Genomic DNA, 16,336 nt, shown 5'->3' on the forward strand with positions numbered 1-16,336 from the left:
AAAGTTGGTTTGGGGGGAGCATGTTAAATCTGATAGGCTACAGTATAATCTTGCTTGTCTGTTAATAGCCTCATCTCTGATCTCACTTGAAACCACATAGGCACTGATAGTGAGGCCAAGACAGAGTAGTGGTGGTGCAGAATAAAAATGGCTAATTTCCCTACTAATGAGGATTATAATATTGTCTTCCAGCAGCATTTCAACTGGATTAGCGAGTTCCAATTTTTGGAGAAGTGCAACTCCGCTGCACTGAGCTAGCTTAACCTGCATGGGTGAGGGAGGGAGGGAGTCAGTGAGTGAATGAGGAAGTAAACCACTGAGTAAGTGAATGAGGGAGTAAGTGAGTGAGTAAAGAACTCAGTGAGTGAGTAAGGGCGGGATGGAGTGAGTGAGTCAATGAGTGAGGAAGTGAGTCTGTGAGTAAGTGGGTGAGGGAGGGAGTCAGTGAGTGAGGAAGGGAGCGAGTAAGTCAGTGTGTGTGGAGGAGAGTAAGTCAGTTGAGTGAGGGAGGGAGGAATTCAGCAAGTGAGGCAGTAAGTCAGTCAAGGAGTGAGTGAGTGGTTGAGTCAGGGAGTGAGTGAGGGAGTAAGTCAGTGAGTGAGGCAGTAAGTCAGTCAAGGTGTGAGTGAGTGGTTGAGTCAGGGAGTGAGTGAGGGAGTTGCAAGTGAGGTTCAGGAGGTGCTTTGCATATAAAATACTGAATTCACAGGCATCTGTGAAGACTTCTCCACTATACAGCCTCCAGGAAGTTTCTGCATGTGTTCTCTTTTTGATGACAGAGCAATGCATTGTGGGTACATTTCCAAATCTCTAGCACTTAAAAAAATATGATTAAATGAGTTCCTGAATCTGGAGTTTCACCAAATATAGACCTGTTTTAAAATTCAGGACAGCTGATGGTTAACAGTTAGAGAGGCTCTGCTGATATGGTTAACAGTTACCAAGAGTCTCTGTGGTTTAAAAACGTCTGTTAATTAAAGCTTTAAATATAGTTAAATATGCAAACCTAATTTAGTCCAGTACAGTCCACCTTTCACTGGTCTTTAAGATGATTTCACTCTTGCTTTTTGTACCTGGCCAGCTGTACGCAAGGCTTTGGGGCTTTAGAGTTTTTGTTTGTTTGTTTGTTTTTTATGTTAAAGCGTATTTTTATTTCTCCGGTTGTAAAAATAACCCATGTTAAATGAATCACTACAATTCAATGGGTGCGTCAAAGAAATGGATATGACAGAAGTAAAGCGTTCGGCGTGGAAAGCTTGTCCCTAGCTCGGGCTGCTGGGTTGGGAATCATGTAGACGGCACAACGTCGTTCCTGCATTACCAACTGTGGAACTGTGTATGAAAATGGTTGCGGAACTGAGATTACATGAGCAGAATCTGGAGCTCAGTAGGGCCTCCGCCTGTCCGTCAGATAAACAGTGACGGATAGTCAAGTGCAAAATCAAACATTTCACTCTAACTGTGCTCAAGTCAAAGCAACAATGCTGTAAAATAACATACTAAAACCATACAAACCCTGAAAAAAGAAACCCCAGCAATTCTCTCCTCTCCTAAACTGCAAATGGCAAAGAAATGGAAAAGCCATTAAAGGGAGGGAATGATATGGCAATGGCTCAGTGAAACACACTGCTGTCTCCAAATCTGCTCCTTCCTCTTTATCTTTATGACCTGGTGGAGGGATTCCTATGTTATTCATGAGGGAAAGAGAGGGGAGGAGCTGCTCTCGTTCCTTTTTATCAGACCCGCCCATTTCTCTTTCTCACCATCTCTCTCTCTCTCTGGCCATCTCAGATTCTCTGTCTCTCGCCCTCGCCTGTCCCTCTACTCCCCTCACTCTCCTCTTGTTTCTTACTCTTTACTCAGGGTCTCTTATATTTGACATCTGTCTTCCTCTCTCCTGCGCTTGACCAAGTTCAGGCAGTTCAGACTGATTTTCCTTTTACCGCCGTAATGTTCCCGACACGCGCGCGCGCACACACGCACACATGCGCGCGCACAGGCACCCACACACGTCCTCTCTCTTTGTAATGCTCTTGACAGCAAGACCAAAGCAATGCTTTCAGGGAAGCGGACAATCAAAACATGTGCCAAGGACAGGCTTTTACTATATGAGTTGCGCCATAATAATGGTGCTTTGCAATACCATCACTTTCACCAGTGATTAATTGGGTTTAGCATGAAGGTAAACACAGGCTGGTTTGGGGAAACATCTGCATCGTTCCAGCAAACGTCAGTGCCGTTTCATACATGCTACCGACACATCAACCATAGCAAAATGTTCCCAGCAGTTTAGAATTTGTTTACTTTTATCCCCGCGCCGTCTAATCTAAAGGGGCCGACGAGATTGTGTAGATTATTTGAGATTACAGTCAGCATCGCAAATAAAAAGATTCTTTGCATGTGGAAGTATTTACTCAGAGAATATTTAAAAAGCACAAAAGAACTTTTAATTGAGGTAATGGGATTTTAGTCGTTCTTAGTTTTAGAGAATGATGTGGTCAGTTGAACCGGGCCCCAGACCCCAGCGGCACATGGCCGCTCACTCAGACTCAGTCCATCATGGGCTATTTCTGGGCCCAGTTCAGGTGCATCAGTGCCCCTCTGAGTCTTTATATTAACCTGGCTGTCTTTTAGTGACCTTTGAACCTGTCTGATTAGAGAGGAGAGGTCACCTCCACGTTGGGCCGTAAAGAGCCCTCCGTTCCCTCAAGGTCAGGGAGGATTGACGCGGCAACCCTTGTGAACAAAGGAGTCTGAAGCACACTCAGGGCTGACCTCCCGCCAAGAGCCAATCGATCTCAGCCAAACTGGAGCAAGACAGGGACGGAGACACACGCACACACATACACAGAGAGAGAGAGAGCGAGAGAGAGAGAGAGAGAGAGAGAGAGAGAGAGAGAGAGCAAGAGAGAGAGAGAGAGAGAGAGAGACACACAGACACATATGCCCAGTCTAAGTCTCCTGTCTTCTCCACACTTGCAGATTCACGGACCTAACATGCACGTTCCCGAGACAATCCACAGGGCTGATAGCTGTCGAATTCTGCCGTTCATCTAGGCCGAAAGGGGGGGAATGCACAATTTTGGTGAACTTCCAAAGAGTCCACTTGGGAAGATGACTGCTTGTGGAATTACCTGAACACAGATTTTCCTGAGGACATGAATGAAAGAGGAATGTTTTTGATCACAGATTTTGATTTAAATGGAATTAGCATAAGTTACGTATTGCATGATAGGTGTGTTGAACTCTTTAAAATTTTATAATAACTTCTGATCTTCAATAACAAAAGGTCCCAGGGCTGACAGTGTAAGTTATTCTGTAATCTGTATTAAGATAAATTGCATACCTCTAACCACTGCTGGAGGGCTGTAGCCTGAATGATGGGACTGGGTAATAAAGACCTTGCCTTCAGAGTGCCAGTGGCAGTTTTTAATGCGCAATAACATAAATGAGAGCAACAGTCACGACTCTGTACACGTAGCTCCCGGCATCATATTTTGGGCTCTGTGTTAACCATGGCGACAAGGGGAGAGCAGGTCCACTGACCCTTTTTATACGCCTGCAGCCAGGAGACGTGAGTCCACCGAACCGCTAGGGAGGCCCGGCTCGGGGCAAGGTGGAGGGAGACAGACAGAGAGTAAGAGAAACAGAGAAGGACAGCGGACAGAAAAGAGAGTCGAATCGAGAGAGGGATCAGAGGCCAAGTGAAGAAAGGGCTGATGGGTGACATAAAGCCCTCCCGCTCCGGGGACTTCGGCTCTGGTCCTGAATGCCTGGCGTAGCACACAGCTCATTGGCTAATTACTAAAGGAGTTCATGAGTTGAATCAGGTATGCTGGAGTGGCGAAAGCGTAAAACTGTGCAGGGCTTTAGGTTCTCGGGACTGGAGTTAAGAATCATTGGCCCAAACCGCTGACCATCACAGCAAAAAATTATGTAGAGCAAATACATTTGGCAAGCATTTTCAAATGCTTAGACAGTATTGTTCCGCTAACAAGGACTGAATATTTTGACCGAGGTCTCCAGTGAGCCGTACTTAAACAAACCTTACCTGGCCGACTACTGAATTTTACGACTAGTAGGCCCAAGCTTGCATGCTTTCCATTTTTGTGGCAAAATATAAGTTTCCTTATTGTTGTAATCACCAAAGAGAAGTAAAAAAGAAACAGGCAGCGATGAGCAGCTCCTGTGGCCTAGGAAGCGCCGCACCTAACTTTGAAACAATCCTTACTCGTGTTGTTTCATCCAATTTATTTTCCCCAAGCCTACTCTAGAAGTCTTTGAGAAGTCATGTGATGCAATGGCTGGGTCCTGCGTTTTACCACCTAACTAGCCATAGCTTTAGCATTAGCGCGCCCGGCCCTTGTCCGTAGCGGGGATAATTCTCCAACGGCTCGGCTGCCCCTTACATGCAGCAGGAACATCAGATGAGATTATAATCTCGCAATTAGCAGGACCACGGTTTTATTGATTGCAGTTTTATTGGAGGAAAGGTTGACAAGCGAGAAAGCGGAGCTAGCCACATGTCCCAGTTAGTAAACTGAGGTAAAGGAAGCATTATCTAGCTAACATATTTTGGGCCAAATCACTGCGAGAAGCATGGGACTGACGTATCATCCTACATGCTTTGACAAGCCTTTGCTTCACCTCCGGTATACTCCACCCTCCCCTCTTTCCCGCGTTAACCGTGGCCGGTTCCCGCTGAGATTGTAGCCCAATCTCACCGCTAGCGCACAACAGCCCCACGCTTCCCCCTCAGCACAAGAAGCCCTCAGCCTCCAAGATCATTTCAGACCACTGCTCATACAAAGTCCCAGAGCAGCCCAGCATGCTTGCGGAGACAAGGGCCGTGAGCTGGTCCACGAACCTCCGTGGGTGCCGTCCACGGATGGCATATGGGTAACGTTCACCTAGGAACGAGAACTGACTATGAACAGTGCCACAACATGGAAATATGAAAAGCTCAGATTTCGGAGGTAAAGAGATATGCTGTATTACATAGAAAGTTGATTTTGCCTACCCAGAGGGTACATTTTCAAAATCCCCCTGTACGAACAGACTTTTGCTCCTGTTTCGTGCTCGTTTCTTAGTTAGAAGCTGTTTCGGGATCAGCTCTATGTACCCAAACCCAAATGTCATTCGCCAGAAGATTAAACTTGGCTGACCTCAGTTGAAATGCACCCCCGCCCCCTCAAGCCAGTTCTGCTCAGCCCAGGAACGGCGCCGCCCCTAGATTTAAGCAGCTCCTCCCCTTTTCAGTGCAGCTCCTCCCCTTTTCAGTGAACTGTTATTAAAGCTGCATTACTACGTCCCCAGTTAGCCTGATTGTGTAGCAGCTCCTGTGACTTTCCCGCTGGGTTTGTCTCACATGGCTCTGCTGTCATGTTTTGAAGGAGGCTAGATTCTTGGTGACTGACATCATCGGCTGTGATGTACCTGAGGTATCATAGGACTGTATTATTTGATCAGAGTGTAGAGCGCGCAGACACGGTTCATTGTTACAAGTCCCTGATTGGAGTTTGTAGTCTCCTGTGACTGACAGGAAGCCTCCTGATTGGGTGTGATTGGAGATTTTGTATCATTGGCTCATTTTCCCTGATTAAAGAGTCACTGTGCCGCCGGTAAAGTACCGTAGTTTTCAGGGAAGCATGTGTGCGTGTGTGTGTGCGCACACGTGTGTGTGTGTGTGTGTGTGTGTGTGTGTGTGTGGATATATAAGTGCATGTGTACGTGTGTGTGCGCGCACGTGTGTGTGTGTGTGTGTGTGTGTGGATATATAAGTGCATGTGTGCGTGTGTTTTCTCCCTGCTGGTCCGAATTATGGCTGAGTGCATTACCTTGATTTACAACTTCCTCCCGCTGTTTAGATTGAAAAGAAAGAGAGAGCAACAGAGGGAGAGCGACAGAAAGAAAGAAAGAGAGAGGGGGGCAGGCAGACAAGTATGCGTTCGCTCCTCCACCCCACCTCTCCATCGTTTGTGAAATGAAAACAAAGAGAGAGCCTGCCAAAATATTTCTATAGCCAATCGCTGACCCAGCAGAGAGGTAGTCAGAAGACAAAGCAGAGAGAGATGGCTGGCAAGCTAGATTTGATGCCACAGCAAAAATTCTCATCTTTCTCTCTCTCTCTCTCTCTCTCTCTCTCTTTCTCCCCCTCTTTAAATTGTCCCACATTTCTGCCCATCAGTCTCTGGCTGTTTAGAATACCTCTCTGACACCGGATTGCTAACAAATGCAGCTGTATGTTTACTTAAGGGGCGCGGGTTGCCAAGTCTTCTCCAAACCGTCCACTAATGCCTTTGTTACTGATTGGAAGTGAGTGTGATGGCTGCTTTAAATGGGGTTTTTATTGGGCCTCACTTAAGTGCCGCTTTGCTGTATGTACACAACACACCATCAGTCCCCAAAGCATTCTTAAAGTTTAAAAAACCCAGCGAAGAGGAAGATTTGCCCAGCTCTTCATCTGCGTGGCGTGCTGACACTAGCAGCGTTGTATGTCCATTCAGTCATATTTCATCCCGCCCTCTTCTGCAATCGCACTTTTGCCTGGAATATGAATTTCAGTGGAACGTAACAATTCTCCTGGAGAGAATACTTATGAATGTTTTGTCATTAAGACTCCAGAAAAGGCTAGTGGCTCGTTCCACTGGTGGGTGGACAGCATGGTGGTGTTGAGCTTGTTGTTCGGAGCTGTGCTCTGTTGATGGCCTTATAGCAAGAAGTGCTGAAAGAGCTGTGGGTGACTGTCAAGACTGTAGACAGATATAGACTTCATTGACAATGTGTCTGTTCACATTGACAACGGACACACACACACACACACACACACACACACACAAACACACATACCCACAGCTGGAACGGGCTGATAAACACAGAATTGGGCATTAAATTAGTGTTTATAGCAAATAGACAAATACTTTGTTTTGTGTGTGTGTGTGTGTGTGTGTGTGTGTGTGTGTGTGTGTGTGTGTGTAAGAGAGAGATGGAAGAATGGAGAGGGAGATTCTTTGGAACAGACTATTACAATGCACTACTTGAAATGCTGTTGTTTCACTCAAACAGACAACAGACACACACAAAGAGAGAGAGAAAGCCTAAAGAAATCCCTTAACAATCTCGCTGTGTACTGGCTCTCTCTCTCTCCAGGCAGCCAGGACACTGTTATTGCACCCATTCTTTAGATAGGTAAAAACTAAATGCATTTATTAAAACATTTATCTAAACACAATAGCACTCATTTAGGCATTCTTGTACTGTCAAATATGTATGCTTTTCGTAATGAGAAAGATATGAAAGATATGAAATCAAGGAACTGTGTGTGTGTGTGTGTGTGTGTGATGCAATGCTAGATGCCTCATGTCAGGCAATAATTTCGATTATACTACCCTGCTGCCATCGATAAATCAGAGTGAATAACTAAACCAAGGTTCCTGTATCTCTCTCTCTCTGTCTTTCTCTTTCTCACACACACACACACACACACACACACACACACACCATCTATGCACCAAAGATGTAGTTAATCCCTGGATTGATTTGTTGATTATTGTGAGAGATAATTTAGTAATTCATCACTGACAGATCATATTGAGTTATTTATTTCTTTAGTTGTCCTTGGAGAATAAATATAAGCTCATCAAATCTGGAGTTCCATCAACCTTTATTTATGCTAAATATTTTCTCCATCCTTCTCTCTCTTTCCTTCTCCCCCTCCCCCTCTTCCCTTTCCATTAGTCCTATTCTTTCCCTCCATTTTTGTTGTCAGTTCCCCCTATGAGGCTCATGTAGCGTTTCTGTCCCAGTCTGCTGTACACTTACAATGACCCACTAGCGCTGAGTCAAGACGTCAAGATGTTGAGCATAACGTGGGGGGGGGGGGGGGGGTTGTATTTGATGGGTTTATTTTTCTCTATGATATCTCTATGTCTTTGATTTTGGATGCAGTCACAATGTAAAAAAAAATGATCACAGTTTCTCATTCATGACAGCGGAGAATTTAATTATCTCATGGTTGCATCTTTAAGTGGCGAGTGAAACCTGAGGCGTTGTTTCTGTTTAAGCTGTGATGCCATGCAAAGAATTTCTGTTACCGTGATGACTAGCTAGTGCTCAGCGTGTGTGTGTGTGTGTGTGTGTGTGTGTGTATGAGTAACTAGAACCACAGTGTTGCACCTTCTTTGCATAGTCAGCAGCAATCGGTCCCACCAGCCAATCGAGTATCTGTAACCTCTGTGACCCTGCACATGCTTTATGAGCTGTAACACAAAAGGGGTTATGGCTAGCACGTGGAAGGACTTCAGCAGGGCGAAAGTGACCTCTTGACCTCGAGAGCAATGGAAGGCGGAATCTGTGTGGAGAAAGTGGTGCAAAAGGCCAGTTTGGAGGGAAAACACACCTCCCGAGATTTGACAGAAGAAGGTTGCAAATTCTTGCTCACATTGGAACTCACATTGAAAAGAGCCTGGCAAAAGCTGCATGCTCATCTAGCTATGAGGAGAGGGTGTCTGTTTGTGTGTGTGTGTGTGTGTGTGTGTGTGTGTGTGTGTGTGTGTGTGTGTGTGTGTGATAGAGAAAGAAAGATCGCAAGAAAGGTCTGTTCTGGTATTGTATTGCGGTAACATGACTCCAGTGTTAGTGGACTTGCTTTGTAATGGCAGAAAAGTCAGATATTATCCCAGAGTGTAGAACAGAGAAAAGAACGCGTACACGTGTGCACACGCGCACACACATACACACACACACACAAATGCGCACACACTCAACGCACAAACACATCGGAGGGTTAGATATTTTAGCCTAATCCATGTGCTCTAAGAAAAATATGTGTATCACCAGATGGTGTGTAGGCTCCAGATTCACAGCTCTATTTCTGGATTAATAATAATCAGCATGTAAGTAACTGTTGTAACTTGCTTCAGTTTAGCTGTTTGATGATTCAATTGTCTTTTGCTGCTCAGGATTGTAACCCATTCCACACTTTGAGTGGTCACCACCAGAAAGGTTCATATTTGTGAGGGTTGGTCTGATATGCACAACCTCTCGCGCTCTCACACATACGCACACATACACAAAAATTCATCTACACACAGTCTTGTTTTACACACAGGCTCATATTTCCATTGATTTGTGTATTCCTGAAGCTAAATTATGCCTACACCCTAACCTAACCATAACCTTAACCCAACTAACCAAAAGGAAATAAAATATTTTGACTCTTTCGGTTTTTCAATTAGAAGCTATTTTCTTTCTTTTGCATCTTTATAAAAATGCTTTATTTTGTCTCAAGACACAGCCAAATGCCCATATTTTCCCAACTCCATGGGGATATCTGAGGAACCCCCCCCCCCCACACACACACACGCTGGCATATGTCTATGTAATTTATGACGGGTACCGACCACCAGCCAAATAAAAACAGATGACACTTCGAAACATCTGCTTTGATAACAGCTCACACACACACACACACACACACACACACACACACACACACACACACACATTTTTAAACACAAACATACACACACACACACAGGGGATCAGAGATAAGTAGCCTTCTTTGTGTGTGTGTGTGTGTGTGTATGTGTGTGTGTGCACATATACGTGTATGTGTTGGTGCACATACATGTATATGTGTGTAAGGTCAGTGTGCACAGACATAAATCATACGTGTCATTCCACTTCTATAGGCAGATAAGTGCATTTTAGAGAGAGCAAGATTCTGTCACCATGCCGACCAAAATATACATGTGCACACACACACACACACACACACACAAGCACCTGGAGTGACTTATTGACACGGCTCATAAACCCTGCACTGTGGCTCCCAGAACCATACTGCTGGAACTGTCATTAACATTAAGGACTTTCAGTCTCGTGTTAAACTAAAATAATCCCTCTGAGACACATATGGCATTACTAATTCAGTGATATTATTTTAACTAATGTAAAAGAGCTCTGCTGTGGGCCGTGATTATTTTAGACGTCGCAGATATGAATGCGCATATCATATTTATCCTTCTCCATCTGTTCCCTAAGGTCACATGTAGCACAAAAATTGAGAGCTTTTATAAATACTCGTGTGAAGCTGGCGAAAACACTGTCCGAGGCTCCGTTCAGTGCTCCTACCTGGAGTGCAAGTTCTACTTCAAATCCATTTGGTGTAATAAAGCCCTTGGTGTAATAAACTGGAAGAAAATAGCTTTATGGCCGAACGGCATCTGTTGTGTTAAGACTGGAGCTCATATGGTCATATGGTTGGGTTCTAATCAGTGCGCCAGCATACAGTGGATTAGATTTATGCCAGAGACGCTTGGAAACCTTCCCAAACTAGACAGATTTTTTTTTCTTTTTCTCTCTCTCCTCGCATTGCTCTCTGTCCTTTCACAAACTGTCAGCTCATCTGTTTGTATCAAACAAAAGGTGCTGGTTTGTGTGCGTGCGTGCGTGCGCGTGTGCGTGTGTGTACATGTGCATACGCTTGCGCGTGTGCGCTCCTTCCACAGGCCTGTTTAATAAAACATGCGCCGAATGTTTTCGACATACCGAACGAATGTTGTAAATATTCTCCAGAATTTGATAGCATTCATCTCAGAGAGGCTCCTCCGCGCCGGTTAACGAAGGCTCTAAATTGAAACACTCAAACTCGATGCCGCCGCCATCTTGCATCCAAATTGAGGTCTAATATCCTTGGAAATTGGAGGGGAAGGGGGCGGTCAGAAAATGGAGAATGAGGAGAACAGCAAAGTCAACGCATCTTCAGAGGGAGGGAACGCACCTCTTGGTTGGTCTTACCTTTAGCTTAGAAAAGAGTAGTTGTGTGGAGGGGGTGCATACATGCATTAAACCTGTAATACACACAATCGCATTCTGAAGTGAGCCGTATGAATTATGTATTTTCCCAAATCATTCAGATGGGCATGTCCTTGAGATTTACATTTCATCGTCAAGGGCATTTGTCTCTGTTTGAGCCTAATGCTACTTTTGACAAATTCTCTCTCTCTCTCTTTCAACTCTCTCTCTCTCTCTCTCTCTCTCTCTCTTTCTCTTTCCATCTCTGTCTTTTTCTGCCCTCTTCAACTGCACCAGAAAACATTTCAGGGAAGCTCTCATTGTCCATCTTTCTGAAAATTGGTCAGACATGCAAGCATTTGATGAATACAGCCTTTTACTTACTCGAGATAAGTGATGAGTCACCCTTGTCGGCCATGACAGTTCACAGAATGGTTGAGGCAGTTAGCTTTGAAAGGGAGTGTTCAGAAAGCCTGCGTTCTTCTCCAGCTCTGGCTATAGTTTCAAGGCTTTTTTTAAAAAAATCTGTGTAACCAGTACAATTCCTTTCCATCTCACAATCAATAAAGACTGTATACAGGAAATATACACAATATTATAAACTATATACGGACAGTATGATTGTATATTAATTATGTATTTAGGAACAGCTATAAAAACCAAACCATTGTTGCCTGGCTTTGGCAATTGAAGAAGCAGAGAGTTGCAGTTTATGAACTCTTGGTACATTCAAAGAGTGGTGCAACTCTCCAGTAGGTATGCCAACCAGTAGGACTGTTCATTATGTCTCGATGGTACATTGTAGGGAATTTGGAGGTTATTGTTCGGTAGGAATAAATTTGGGCCTTCTGCAAAGCTGGCCATATGACCTGGGCATAAACGTCATGTTTAACAGAGGTCTGCGACCTTCCTCACCCATGCGTTCAGGTCATGGTGGTTTCCAAGGTTTCTGGGCCAAGCGCAGATCTTTCGGTTTCCGCTTCGAGCAGAGGTGTTCCGGTACCAGCCATTTGTTCCTCACGTTGCAGCCACCTCTTTGATTGGCTTTGATTTCTCCTGCTTCAGCACCCCCAATGCGGGATGCGAATGAAGGCCTTCTCGACTCCTCAACGTTATTTTTTGTTTGTTTGTTTTTTTGAAAATAGAATTTCATGTTACAGGTAAACTTTTTTTCCCCCCAAAACCACTTTATGAATCTCTCAGCTCTGGACATGAGTTTGTCCTTCATGGTCCTCGAGTGTCGCGATGTTCTGCGGGATGTTTCGGGACCTCGGTGTCCTCCTCCTGTGTACCGGCAACGCATGGCCCTGTTGCAAGAATAGTAACAGCGTTGTCCCGTAAGCAAGGCTGCAAAATCTGACTTTGCCCTGGCTCCGGAGAGGTTAATAACAGCTTCCCCATTTAAACGGGCATATCTGGTGATCCACAGCCTCGTCGTCAGAGATCACGGAGATGTGAGATGTCTCCTGAGGACGCAGTGAGGGGCTCTTTTCACACAATGCCCCTCCATGTTTACAACAGACAATTTAGTTTCCTTCCAACAATTATGAGGGAAATTGAATCTCAGGAAATGTTCGTTTTCACGACCATTAGACCAAACAATAACAGGGAGGCCCCAAAGCTGTACAAAGACATCTGTCTTCAAAAGGCCTATTTAGAAAATTAATATCCAAACCCCCAGCAGGACAATGCAGCCAATGGGCAAACCATATCGCAGGCAGCGGCATTATTTCCACTAGCCGTAAACTTTGGCCAGGGCAACAATTGTGTCCTTATGCAAAAGTGGCCAATCAATGGCCTGAACAATCCGTTCAAAAATAGCCTCACCTTTCTTCAGCCTAAGACGCCTTACGCAAATTATGGACACACTGGGTCTAATTATAGACGTATGCTCTTTTTTAGCCGCACAGTACGCAGATTTAAAAAAAACAAAAAACTGGGAACTTATTCATACAGTTTGGGCATCGTCGCTTTTCACTGTACGTTTCATGCACCGCTGCCATGTTGCTAGTTTACTAATACTACAGGCCAAAATATTCTGTTCTCAGCCTTGAGGAAAATGTGAGTTATTGTGCCATCACCAAAATAGTGGTCTTTTATTTAAGGAATATACAGTGGCAAGGTGAACATAGAGGCCTCCGAATCCTTGTTCCTGCCTTCCTCCATGGCCATGCATTTGCTAAAAGTATTTGTTTGTAAGATAAATGGCCTTTCGGTGAGAGAAGATGACAGGCAACACAAAGATGATATTGAATTGATTTCTGAAATGTTGCAGAACTGACTGTTTGATGTATACAGGCAGACATGAATCATAAAAATTCTATTAAAAAACCTCTTGAATGGTTGACAGTGGAATATTATTTCTGATGATTAATTTGACTCAGTCATTATGGAAGGGGCTCCAGTCAGATCGTCTCCTACAAAATTGCTTTTCATTCCCCCTTGAATACCCGAGGTATTTCTCTCTTTCTCTCCCTCTCTCACTCCCTCTCTCCCTCTCTCATTCTCTCTCTGTTATCTCAGCCCTTTTTTCATGTAGAATGTAAAGTCATATTTTTCTATTGCCAAATCCAAATTTAAAAGGACGGCGGTGATTAGAGGAAAATGCAGAGTTGTGCATTAGTACATAAAATGGGGAAAAATATGATCCAAAAGCATTATTTCAGTGCTGGGAGTGGTAATCTAATGATATAGTAGAACATGCTGATTGAGATTATACGTAATTCCATGTTCTAGCCATCTTGGAGCAATTTTATGGTGAAATCAGAATCACTAATTACTAATCAGGACCTGTTTCCTGAAAGCATCGCAGAATGAGGCCATTCAACGTATTTTAGCTTATGGTCTTTGTTCTTCGCCACCCAGAATTGCAATTTCTGCTTGATTTCTGATCTATAATTAAACTTTGATCCTTCTACATGTTTTAATCTTCTATAACAATTTCTCTGCCTCCTATCTCCCTCGTTGCCTACCTCCTGTTCATCCAGAACTACTCTGGGCAGGGTGGGGGCAGCGGTAACGGAGGAGGCGGGGGCGACGAGGACTATGAGATCCCCCCCATAACCCCACCAAACCACCCCGAGCCACCTCTGCTGCACCTGATGGACCCAGAGTCCGGCTACCTGTGCCACTCGCTGCCCCACAACGGCCTGATCAACCCCTACTCCTACCCCGAGCTGCCTGCCCTCATGATGTCCAATATGCTGGCCCAGGACGGTCACCTCCTCTCCAGCCAGATGCCCTCGGTGAGTCACCATCGCAGGGTCCTTTTTGTTTGTTTGTTTTTTATCTTGGGGTGGTGGATAGATAGATGGGTGGATGGATTGAAAGATGGCTCGAAGGATGGATTGATGGGCTGCATGTATGATTAGATAGATATGCTCATGGCTGGTTGTCACACAGTGCCCGATCAGCTGTGCCTTATTGGTTATAATATTTCTTTCATGTTTATGATGACCATAATCATGAACAGATTTGAACTATGTTGTAAATTTGAATTAGACCATGTGAACTTATGGACTGTAGTCCTCCTCAGTCTAAAAACACCGTGCACCGTGCGCTGGAGCTCTGAAACAGCGACATGATGCGCAGAAAAAGGAAGGCCTATCCACCTGACTCTCTGGACCACCTCACTGTCATCCATGACACGCATTGGGGCTTCTGGGAGAATTCATCCGTGTGGATTTTTCTTCTTAGCACCCTCCATCCTGCAGTCATGCTTTCCCTATGTCAGCACATCCTGCAGCGTCCAGCTACTGGAGAGCACCTCTCATGCCGCGATTAGCGCTGAAGGCCTGGGAGGATGTCCGTCCTGATCCAAACTCCCAACAGACGATGGCCGTCCTGCTCTGTCCTTTAATTTAATCCAAGTGTCCCATCTGATTGCTTTCTAGCAACTTGCAGAACTGTTGACAAGTCATCCATGCTGCACATTATAACAAGAAGCAGTAGTATCTCATCTGCTTCTGACTGTGAATTACTTTGTTTTGAGACTTTGGCGATCCTTCATTAGTTACGGTGTTATACTCAATGGTGGAAAAATGACACTGTTTTGATTTCAACAACCACAAAAAAACCATTTGAATCTCCCTACAACCAGGTGTAGCTGTTTGCCTGGATTTGAATTCCAGTAAGAGTGTCCACCAGGCATCTTGAAACAAAAGGAGATCCCAGGTTCTATCATTTTGTGTTGAAATGATCATGTCACTGCCTTCATAGGCCTGCCTCCAGGAAATATCTGAACAATTTCTTCTTTTCACATTCACATAAAGCAGAGAAACAGAACAGGTAGGTTACAAGGGCTTCTGTTTGAACGACTGAAAAAAATTCTGCATCATACGACCCCCAACTTCAACTCCACAAACCACAGATTTTTTTTTTCTGGTTTGAACACCAACGATCTTCATGTCTGTTAGGGAGGTGTTCTCCTGGGCCACTGTAAGGGCTCTATATTGATAGCTGTATTGATTGCGAGAGAATTACTCACGTCTGCTAAACATAGAGCTGGCAATGCCGACTATGTACGGTAGGCGTTCAGCTGAAGGGACAAAAAAGTCCCCGTAGACCTTCTGCTCCCTGTTGCACCAAGCACAGGGGAACTCAGGAGGTTAAACCTACCAGACCATCCATCGTTTCACTGCTGTATCTTCGCCGTAGACAGGGTTCAAAGCGGCGAGTAGCACACAGACCCGCGGCGAACCGCTCTGGTCCCGTTTATGAGCACATGGCAATTCCGAGGCCCACACCCGAACCCCACAGCGCCAAGGAGTGTTTGGACGTGGCTAGGAGTGGAGAGGAATTAACGACCGACCGGCTGCTTTGGTATGTCATTCTGTGTCGTTTCTCGCGGCGCGCCTCTCCCGAGGGTTTGTTTGCGCTGTTTTGACTCTGCCGTAAACAGAACCCGGGGTGACAAAACGCATCAGACGTATCAAGAGGTCATTGCATATATTCCATCAGGAGGAAAAAATGGAAGAAGAAGGGAGAGAGGGAGGGAAAAAAAACCCCATTAGGGTTCATCTTCCTCTCCTGGCTCTGCTGGGAAAGAGAGATAGAGAGATCTGTTTTCATTAGAGTGGTTTAGAATGAGCGAGAAGAAAGGAGGGAGAGGGAGAGGAGAGGGAGAGTGAGGGAGACTGTCAGGGAGAAGAGATGGAAAGAGATGAGAAAGGGAATGAGGGATGGAGGGAAGAGGGAGGGAAGGGAAAGAGGCTGGGGAAATGAAGAGGAAGAAAAGAGTACAGTTTTGAATGGGATGTCATCAGTGCTAAGAGCTTTGTAGGAGCTTTGGCCCATGCACAGAGCTCCTGTTCCATTAGGCATCGGTGGGATCGAGCTTTTAAGCCAGAAAATGTCCTTCACCGTCTCATATCTTATGTGAAGTTTTTGTACCAAAACTCATTCCACTAATAAATGACTTGGTGCATTCTGTGACTGACATATTTACATTTCCATTTAACATGTACAAACTTAGCAATGAGACCAAGTTATGTTGTGATCTAGAGCTGTAACGAAAAGCGTCCAGCGACCGAACATCTAG

General features: G+C 44.9%; 1 protein-coding gene across 3 annotated transcripts in view; it reads left to right on the top strand.

Moving 5' to 3' along the window:
* Positions 1–16,336, top strand: part of tox2 (TOX high mobility group box family member 2) — an 88,578-nt gene that overhangs the window by 45,308 nt on the left and 26,934 nt on the right. For all 3 annotated transcript variants that reach the window (XM_027000698.3, XM_027000699.3, XM_081717373.1), the window contains exon 4: positions 13,785–14,042. In XM_027000698.3, the coding sequence (XP_026856499.1) occupies positions 13,785–14,042 (258 nt within the window). The remainder of the gene's footprint in view (positions 1–13,784; positions 14,043–16,336) is intronic.

This window comes from Electrophorus electricus, chromosome 7 (assembly GCF_041902795.1).
Source record: "Electrophorus electricus isolate QZ-2024a chromosome 7, ASM4190279v1, whole genome shotgun sequence".
Classification (NCBI taxonomy): domain Eukaryota; kingdom Metazoa; phylum Chordata; class Actinopteri; order Gymnotiformes; family Gymnotidae; genus Electrophorus; species Electrophorus electricus.